The sequence below is a fragment of the Myxocyprinus asiaticus genome, chromosome 15 (assembly GCF_019703515.2).
Source record: "Myxocyprinus asiaticus isolate MX2 ecotype Aquarium Trade chromosome 15, UBuf_Myxa_2, whole genome shotgun sequence".
Taxonomy (NCBI): Eukaryota; Metazoa; Chordata; class Actinopteri; order Cypriniformes; family Catostomidae; genus Myxocyprinus; species Myxocyprinus asiaticus.
The window spans coordinates 23,157,984-23,168,192 of NC_059358.1; the positions used below are offsets into that span (position 1 = coordinate 23,157,984).

The following is a 10,209-nucleotide window of genomic DNA, read 5'->3' on the forward strand; positions in this document are numbered from 1 at the left end:
TAATCAATTTGAGTTAGGACTACATGAACATCTTTTGTAGCATTGAAGAAACTGGGGAGGGGATTTCCGTTTCTGGATGGGGTGAACAAATGTTGAAACAGTGTTATTTTATGCATTTTAGAGTAAGATAAGAATAGGAGGAGATTTGTTCATGTTTAATGTTGTGTTGTACTGGCATTTAAAAGGATTGTATGTCAGACTGGAATTTTTGGAGTAACCATTGTGGTGAAGATTGTCGCTTGTACTTAGGTTGAGGATGGACTTTTCACTAGAGATGGGAAGATTTGGTCATTTCACTGACTTGGTTCTTTGAGTCTCATTCAGCAAATTGAACGAATCTTTATTGAAGTAATTTCATTCATTTGAGCAGAATTAAATTAAAATGTTAGATTTTCAATAACCAAATCCCCCTCAACACGTCTACTTACACAAACTTTGATTATAGTCCCAATAAGGAAAAAATGATGATGCAGCCAAGGACAAATTATGAGGAACAGAAATGATTAGTTCACCTCTGGAATCTTCTGGTCCGAGTCATTCGTTCTTTTGTTACTGCATCGGCTGTCACGTGACAAAAGAACGAACGACTTGGACCAGAAGATTCCAGAGGTGAACTAATCATTTCTGTTTCCTGTGTGAGCAATGCATAGCATATACGGCTCTCACGTGACAAAAGAACGAACGACTCGAACCAAAAGAGTTGAACTAATCATTTCTGTTTCCTGTACTGCGCCTATGCGGTTTTTACGTAACAAACGAACGGAGGTTGCGCAATGCGCATGCGCGGCCAATACAAAATGAACGAATCATACTCTGAGACAACTCGTTCAAAATGAACGAATCGTTCATGAACGACCCATAACTACTTTTCACCATCGTTTGATTTGAATGTTGCTTAGCTCCATAAGCAGTTGATATCAAACTGACAGTGCAACAGTTTCGCTGACATTACACTTGCTCACCTGGCATATACTAATGGTTAATGAAATAAATTTCGCTGGACCAACTTAAAATTATGAATTAGATGTTATTTAATTGTTCTGACAAAATGAATTTAAGTTTGTACAACTTGAACTAGAACAAGTCAGTTCAAACCAATTCTTTTTTGTTGGAAAAATTAAATTTAATTGCGTGGAAAAGTTTTCCTCAATTACATTTTTTTTTTTTTTTTTGAGAGTACCTAAATGATATCACTACAAACCACTTGGAGGGCCTTTTACCCAAAATGTGTGAGACTTTTACGCCAAGCGTGAGGTAAAAGGCCCTGTTAGGAATTTTCAGGATTGGCCCCTAAGTATCAAGGCAGGTCTGCAGTCGCTGTCTCGATCCGGATCCTCGCCAGGGGAGAAATGAATGACACAGACACTTAAGTATGCATCAGAGATTTCTCGTACTTTATTGTTCAGCACAGCATTATATATCTTTGTAAGAACAGGAAAAGCAGTACACTATCCAATGAAATCAATCATTACCTTATTTGAAAAAGACATACATACAGATTCTGAATTAATTATGTAAATGAAACAAAATGTTCTAGAACCGAGGAGTGATGTTCCACTTTTTACCTGAGACACTCAGAGAAGCGAAACAGGGAACCCTTTCCACATGATTTCCGTTACTGACACACACACACTATAAAAATAAGAACTGAGTACTAACTGTGAAATGTCAGCTTGCTTAATTATATATCAACTGAGGTCAGCTTTTCTCACAGGCCCCCTCACCAGCTTTTATTAAAAATGTAATTTTAATCAAAACAAACTTGTTTTATTTCTTTTCACAGATTGTGTTGCTCCATCAATATTTAATAAAAATATACGTTTTTTTGTTGTTGGTTTTTTTTCAATCTTGATACATTTTGTGAACAGAAATAAAGCTTATTTTCCTTAAGGTGTGCCTTTAGCCCCATTGTACCCTACTAGTTCCATAGGCAAAACTCATAACATATTGTATCAGGAACACTTATTGATGTATTGGATCAAGCAGTTTTTCCAAGCATTTGTATATAACAGTGTACATGCAGTATCATATGTATATGTGCCTTGGCCACAGGAATCTCAATGCAGTCTTCATTCTGCTAACTCTCTTAGTGCAAGAGAAAGCACAAGGAACTCTCAGAAGCAGCATAGATAAGACTATAACTATCAAACTTTTACTCAAAATATGTTTAGTTCAAAAGGCATTTAAGACCATTGGATACATATTCCAAAATCAACTAGCATCTAATGAGAAATTCTATGTATTAAATCACTTCTATTGAAAGTCCAATATATGAAATACTTGTAGATAAATGTGCACCTCTGGACATTTCTTCAAAACATGGACTTTCACAATAATTTAGACATGAATCTTGGTATATCCACTACCTAATGTGTGAATGCTCTGACAATATTGGTTAATATTATTGAGACTGGTGAAGTGAGTGATCTGTATGTAATTTTTATCACCTCATTTTTTAATTTTAGTTTAGGGACTTGTTTAGATCCCATTATTGGCGGAAGAGCTTAAAAAGTTCCCTTTTGGATATATCAGAAATGTGTCAAATAAAAACAGAGGCATTATGTCTGTTTAGTCAGATATTTCGGTTCTGTAATTTTGCTGATATTACTGTACATTTAATTCTGCTGATACTGAAAACAGGTAAGACATGCTGTATATTTGTAATAAAACAAATATGGCACAAAATCAAAAGGCAAATTAAATTAAAGAAAAAAACAAAACAAGATTAGCCGATTTCAACTTCAAAACTGAAGAGATATTTTGCACTTTTATGTAAATGTTGTTCTTGTGTCAAATGACTAGTAGGACACAAAAGACACTGCCTTATAAGTTGACAAGTTGAGAAGTAGTAGGGTAAAAGATATCAAGGTGATTGATAAAAAAGACTTTCTCCATATAATGGTCAATGGTGTTTTGCAGCAATAACATTCAAATGTTTGGGTAACTGAAAGAATTTCTCTACCCTGAAAACAGACTATGTATGCATATATTAATTTATCCCAATATAACATGTAGTATAAAACTTATACAGTATACACCAATTAACAAAGGCAGAAGATCAATTTCAGGGATTTCTGATATACAGTATGACTATTAAATAACTTTCTTTGACTTTATGGCCTCTATTTTCATGACCGTGCTACGCGCAGTGACCGTACACTACGTGTTATCCAATTTTTGTTCCAGAGCAAAGCGCAAGTGGGCGTGGGTGGGAGTGTTTGTGCTATCTGTGGGTGTTTACTCGCACACTATGGATGAATTGTATGTTATTGAAGTGGTGCAAAGCGCAAATTGCTATTTTTCTGAGAAAAAGGCCATTACATTAAGACATCTGAGAACCACGCCTAATCTTGGCGCAAAATCTAAATTTAAGTTCCTGCATTTGAAGTTTGGTGATTCCACCAGCAGATGATATTAAAGAGCTATCGATCACTTTTAATACAAGCCACGATTTGCGTGATCAACCATGATCAATCAACATTGATTTCGCCAACCCACTTGTGCCTAGACTTTGCTAGTCTTGCTGCTATTTCAGTGTCTCGAGCCATGAGTGCCACGTTAAGACACCGTGACAAGTTAAAAGATCTTCAAAAGAAAAAAAAACTGCCCCTAACAAAAGACCCCTAAAAACCCGAGACACCCGCATTCTTTCTTTCATTACGCTGTGTTTTTTTAAAATGCAAGAGCAGTGTCTGTGTGAACGGCCCATAACTCTTCTGCCTTAACATGCTTGTATTCTAAAGACACAAACTAAGTCTACTTATTGTTTATGGATGGTCACTTTGGCAGGCAAAATAGTCATTGGTGTGCTGTGGAGGCCTGGGCCAAAGATGGGGAAAAGCTTTCCAGAGAACTTATCAGTATACGTGCATAGGTGCTTGTTGTTGCCTGTATCCCAGAAGGATACCTCTCCCTTTTCCATATTGAGCTTTATCCTGATGGTTTCTGGCCTTCTTTCTACATTCAGCATAGTACGTGGAGTAGTCAGGGCATTGTAGACCCCTTTACTCAGCCCAATGGTCCATACACCTGCTGTTGTTGTCATGGTAAACTTCCTCTTCCGAACCACTGAATCCTTGCACACTCCCAAGATCCATTTGGGGTTGTCGGCAACATTTACCTCCCAACGGTGGCGCCCTGAGGAGAAACCCTCTGAGCCAAGGACAAAAACACAGGGGTCAAACCTCTCAGGGTTGTCTGGGAAAGACTGCCTCTCGAGACTCTCTTTCACACTGGAAAAGTCAGGAGACATGGAGAGCCAGGGAGAGACTGTGTTGGGATCCAGGATTACAGGCACTGTAAGCAAATCAATTAGTAAGAATGACTGAATGTTACGCCAATATTTAACAGTGACCAGCAAACCTCTCTGTGGTTATCTGACATATTCATTACACAAAGTGAAAGGTGCACTCACAACACTGGACATGAAACTGCATTTTCTCCCAGACTTTGTAACCCAGACCACCGACATGCAAGGCCATGTTTATGAGAGCTCCATGAACCTTCGTTGGATCCTCACCGGTCCACTGGGTTCTGCAGTAGATGTAAAGAAATCATCTAAAGCTTCCTACACCCTCTCAAACAGCAGAATGAAAGCATAATTTATTAAAATATACCAGGTACATAATAGAAAGAATGGGGCTAAAAAAAAACATACCTTCTCTTTAGCTTCTGGAAATTCTGAAGGAGTAGAAGGTGTGAAAGGTTGACTTAAATGAGGTGAATGAGGGGTTCATGTCTGATTTAGTTATTTATTAGGATATGGTAAACAGAGAGTAGGTTTTTTACCTAGATTACTATTCATAACTCATACAGAACTAAAATCCTACCTGCAGGAAAGTCAAATCCTCTGCTCCCATTTCCCTCTTCACTGACTGAATAAGTTCTGCGAGAGCTGAAATATCACGAGTGATGCTCTCAATCTTCTTGTCCAGCATCTGTTTCTTCTCAGTTTCCTCTTTCTTCAAAGCTGTTATTCTGTTTGTTTCTTCATCATTTAGGAACCGATGGAGTCTCTCAAACTCCAGTTTTATTAGATTTTCTGCCTCCTGAGTCTGGCTCTGTAACAAAACAGAAAGGTGAGAGAAGCATATGGTGTAATTTATTAAAGGGAGAGTTCACCTAAAATTAAAAAATTCTCATCATTTACTCACCCTCATGTCATCCCAGATGTGTATGACTATTGGACTTGCTGGGCTCTATTTTACCATGTGCTACATCTTATCCTATAACATCTTATCCTACACATTATCCTCATCTTATGATTTGTGTGTCAGTAGATGAAAATTATTAATAATACTTACATTCCCTATAATTTAACGGAGCGTACATCCAAATTCTGATGAGAACCACATTTTCCATGTGTATAAAATGAGTGTCACTGCCATATAAATATGCTTGACATTCAACAACGACGCAGTCAATGCACAAAAGAACATAAGTCGATATTTAAATTCTTCTAATTCACTGCGTACAGTCGTACATTTACATTACCAAATTCTTATGAAAGTGCTCTCTTTGTTGGTGCTTGACAGGGAATGGACTATATAATAACAGGAGAAGAACCTCAGCATGAAATTGCACTTGACCCATTAGCACTTTGTGCAAGAAATTCCACAAAACTCACTTGTGCCTAGACCTAGTTTACACGAAAATACCAAAACTTCATGGCCATGCCGATTGACTTTGCGCTTATGACTTATGCTAGGGCCCTCTGTCTTCTGCAGAATACAAATCAATGTTTTTTTTTAAGAAAATCTCAACTCTGCAAGTCCATCCAATGCAAGTGAATGGTGATCAAAACTTCGAAGCTCCAAAAGCACATCAAGGCAGCATAAAGTAATTCATAAGACTCCGGTGGTTTAATCCATGTCTTCTGAAGCAATCTAACTGGTTTTGGGTGAGAACAGACCAAAATGCCACTCCTTCTCCACTGTACATCTTGCCATTGCAGTCTCTAGGCACGATCACGATTTCAAGCTTGATTTCACTTCCTAGTGCTTGACGCATATGCAGAGCACTAGATGGCGGTAGGAAAAGTAATCAAGCTTGAAATCATGATCGCCAAGGAGACTGCTGATGTCAACATTTATAGTGAAAAAGGAATTATGTTTTGGTCTGTTCTCACCCAAAATTGATTAGATCACTTCTGAAGACTTGGATTAAACCACTGGAGTCATATGGATTACTTTTATGCTGCCTTTGTGTGCTTTTTGGAGTTTCAAAGATTTGGTCACCATTCATTTACATTGTGTGGACCTACAGAGCTGATATATTCTTCTAAAAATCTTCAGTGATACACATCTGGGATGGCACATAAGTGAGTAAATGATGAGAGAATTTTCATTTCTGGTTAAACTATTCCAGACAAACTATTAAATAAAGCATTCCCTTCTTTATAAATGAGAACAATCAAAACGTTTTGAGTGTTTTACAAAAGATTGCAAAGGCTGATTTGATGGTGTTTGGCCCCCAATACTGTAAGTTATGAGAGACTGTTTACCTCAATAAAAGAGATTGTGTCTTTATACTTTTTCTTTATTCTTCTGAATGAATCCTGCTTGCTTTCCAGTATTTTGGTTTTCAAGTTAAGCTCGTCCTATAAATAATTAGAAAGGTATGCACGTTAGAATGCAAAACCAAGGCATCACTCCATCACAAAAATCCACAAAAACCAGGAAAGACAGCAGTTTATTTCAGTGGCTTTAACAGGAAGTTGGTTGCTTTACGGTGAAATATCAGCATAGGCCTATACATCACACTGGAATAATACAGAGCATGACAGTAGATAGTTTCCCTTCCTCGGCTCACTTTACAGAATGGCACTCCTTGGTCTATAGGGCACAGCTCGTGTCCCGGGTGAAGTGTCACGCAATCCACGCACACAGGTTCCTCGTCTTTAATGCAGAAGAGCTGAAATGGTCGCTGGTGCAAACCACAGATAATTTCGTCCAAACCCGTCCCTCTCCAACATCTCTCTTTTTTATAGGACGCGCAGGTGTTCTTCAATGCGCGGTTGGGGATCGGTGTTTCTCCGTCGCAGCATTTTCGGCACATCGGGCAGAGCCGTTTCGACTGATTTTTCCAGCTCGCCTCCAGACATTCCTGACAGAAACTGTGGCTACATGAAAGCAACACGGGTTCTTTAAATATGTCTTTGCACACCGGACAAGTTAAGTCAGACTCCAGAAGTGATGGTCTGTCTGTGATATCTTCGTCCTCGTATTCTGCCATGTTGCACCGACGCGCGTTTAACTTTCACTTTGAACGAGCAGGCTAAAGCGACAACAGTGTTTTCTGAGATTTTTTTTAGAATCATAAAGCTCCTTAAAACATTAGTCCTTCTGCGTTAGAAACGTTATAAACATTATAAATGTTCCAAAAAAAGGAGAGAAATTTCAAGCGATTTGTTGGTCATGAGACGTTCAGTCAGTTTATATCTGTTAACGTTACTTCCGTGTGAGGGAGAGGGCGGAGAGAGAGAGAGTTCAACGAAAAACATAATAAAAGAGAAAACGGGAAGACAAGTTTGTCTTCAGTGTTGATAAAAAATAAAATAAAATAAATAAATAAATAAATAAAACAAATTTGAGCGTCCATATCTCCTCAGCTCACTGCAACGCCAATTTATCACAAATTATGGTTAACGAATTATTTAAAGGAAAGATGTTTGGTCGATTCATGTCTTTGTATATGTTCAGTATGTCACAATGTATTTTGTAATCTGTACAGATGTAATAAATGCACCCCCTGTCCTGACCTAGGGGCCGGTTGCACCAGCAACTTAGCCTAGTTGTTGCGTAAATGGGAAACTAAGTCACAATTACGCACTACTCAATATTTGAGCGTTGCACCATAAAACTTAGTAGAACATAACCCTACGTATGAACTAAATATTTACGGAAGACTCCGACCATGAGTAACGGATGGAATAAAAAAGCAGACTGATATTTTATGACATCAATGAGCTCATGTTTTGCGTGACAGGCTTCAATCCTTTCGACATATATGATGATGTTGACAGTTACACTCGTTTACATTTACGAGAAAGAAAAAAAAAAGTATTTTTAAGCAGCTCTTCAGTATGAAACCGATCTAACGGTGCAGTTATCAGGGTGCATCGCCCGGTGTCAAGTTTCAACACATTCAATAATATAATAAATTATATTAAAATGAATAAATGTCTATTTTTCCAGCCTGTTGTAATAGTATTTATCACCCCTCAATTATTTTAGATACAGTTCCTATTTATTGTTATTTACACAGGGCAAATATACTATTTATCAAATGTACTTTTATTACGTATAATATTTTAATAGGGATATAATTTATTACAGCTGACAGTTACGTGAAAAAACAAGGTTTGAACATCAACCGTAACAAGATCAAACTGAAGTTCACGGCTTTTTAATACTTCTGTGTACAAATGTGAAGGCTGCTTACGACCTACTAGTTAAGTCTTGCCTTAAGAATAGGTGACACCATGCGAGAAACAGACGTGTGAGTGACTAGCTCTGCGCACTTTGCTAGTTTTTAATTATTTTCATGTTTAATCTGGTGAGATTCGATACACCCAGTTACATATTTGCTCTTGTAAACATGGCAAAGAAGTCAAAATCCTCAGACTCTGGAGACATTAAAAGACACTTATATGCTCAAGATGAGGCCTCTGGCAGGCCTGCAGACCGGGGACTCGATTTGGAAAGCGTGACTGGAGAAGAAATTCAGCGTCAACTGTCCAACATATCGGTGATGCTGACGAAGGTTGTTGCTGACTTGGAGGACCTCGCTGTAATACGTCGATCTATTACGGCAATGTTAACAAAATTCTCTGAGTTGGTCACAAGAGTAGCAGATGTTGAGAAACAAATCGATTATCTGGAGTCATCACAAAGGGAATTATCCGCTAATCCGTCCCCAAAACAGACTTGGAAAATATTTTTGGAAAAATTGGATGATCTCGAAAATAGGAATCAAAGGAACAATATACAAATTGTTGGAATTCCTTAGCATGAAGAGGGCAGAGATATGGTGAAATTCCTGGATGAGCTCTTCCCGAGTCTGCTTGACATAACAGGCCATAAACTGGAAATCGAGCGAGCTCACAGTGTCCCGGCTCGGAGATCTGCTGAGGGAGACAGGCCCTGATCAATTCTGGCCAAATTTCTGAGATCATCCGATAAAGATCTCGTGTTGCGCCAGGCGAGGAGCAAAGGAAAGCTTTCTTGGAAGAATCACAATATTTTCTTGTTCCCGGACTTTGCGAGTTCGACAAGAGAGAAACGCGATCGTTCAAGGAATGTAAGAAACTCTTACATCAACGGAAGATCGCTTTTGCACTGATGTTTCCGGCCAAACTAAGGATAGACACCAAAGATGGCCGCAAAGTATTTTTATGCCCCCAAAAAGCACTGTCCTTTATAGAAACTATGGGTGAGTAAACCATTGAATGTTACTTATGTCAGTGGACTGACTCGCTGTAAATAACTCGACTGTCTAAGGAAGCTGGGCACCATTTTTTTCTTTCTGCGTTGGCTCCGCCTAGCGGCTGGAGTTGTTTTTTGGAATGACACTTCCTTAAAAAAACTTTTGCATTGACAGAAGATCGCTTTTACACTGAAGTTCCCAGCCAGATTGAGAATGGACACTATGGATCACCGCAAAATATCCACATGCCCACACAAAGGATGTCTTTTATAAAACTGATGGACTGAGTAAGTCATGATGTATTTTTTTTTTATGCGGCCTCTGAGTGAATTTGACTCTTGATCATCCGAGGAACCGGGATGTCTATTTTTTTTCTTTTTGTGCTAGTTCCGCCAAGCGGCTGGAGTTTGTTTTGTGGAAGAACACTGCTTCGGGACAGTTATGGATGAATCTGTTCATTTTTGTACTAATGCCTCCTGTTGGCTGGAGTTTTTTTTTTTTTGTGGAGTATTTTCACAGGACATTGGAATGATTACGTCATCTGCTGCTCTCATAACAGCTGTTCACTGAACACTTGAAAATCTTGTTTGTCTGTCTGAGGAAACTGAACGGCTTTATATCAGCTGGAATTTGTTTTGTGGGGGAACACACCTTCAAGACAGTTCTGTGAATTAATCTACATGTTCTTTCTATTTATTCTGCCTGTTGGCTGGGGTCTGTTTTACAAAGTATTTTCTGTTATGTACTTTTGCCTCACAAAATCTGTAGGCGTACATGGACCTT

The 10,209-nt window shown here is 38.5% G+C and overlaps 1 protein-coding gene across 1 annotated transcript; it reads right to left on the reverse strand.

Moving 5' to 3' along the window:
- Positions 1-1,371: 1,371 nt before the first annotated feature.
- On the reverse strand, positions 1,372-7,510 carry LOC127452875 (zinc-binding protein A33-like). Its single transcript, XM_051718702.1, has 6 exons — positions 6,811-7,510; positions 6,503-6,598; positions 4,830-5,060; positions 4,658-4,680; positions 4,415-4,533; positions 1,372-4,296 (listed from the first exon to the last, which is right to left on the reverse strand). Exons 1-6 carry the CDS (start codon positions 7,231-7,233, stop codon positions 3,761-3,763), a joined length of 1,428 nt encoding a protein of 475 aa, XP_051574662.1. The 5' UTR covers positions 7,234-7,510; the 3' UTR covers positions 1,372-3,760.
- Positions 7,511-10,209: the final 2,699 nt, after the last annotated feature.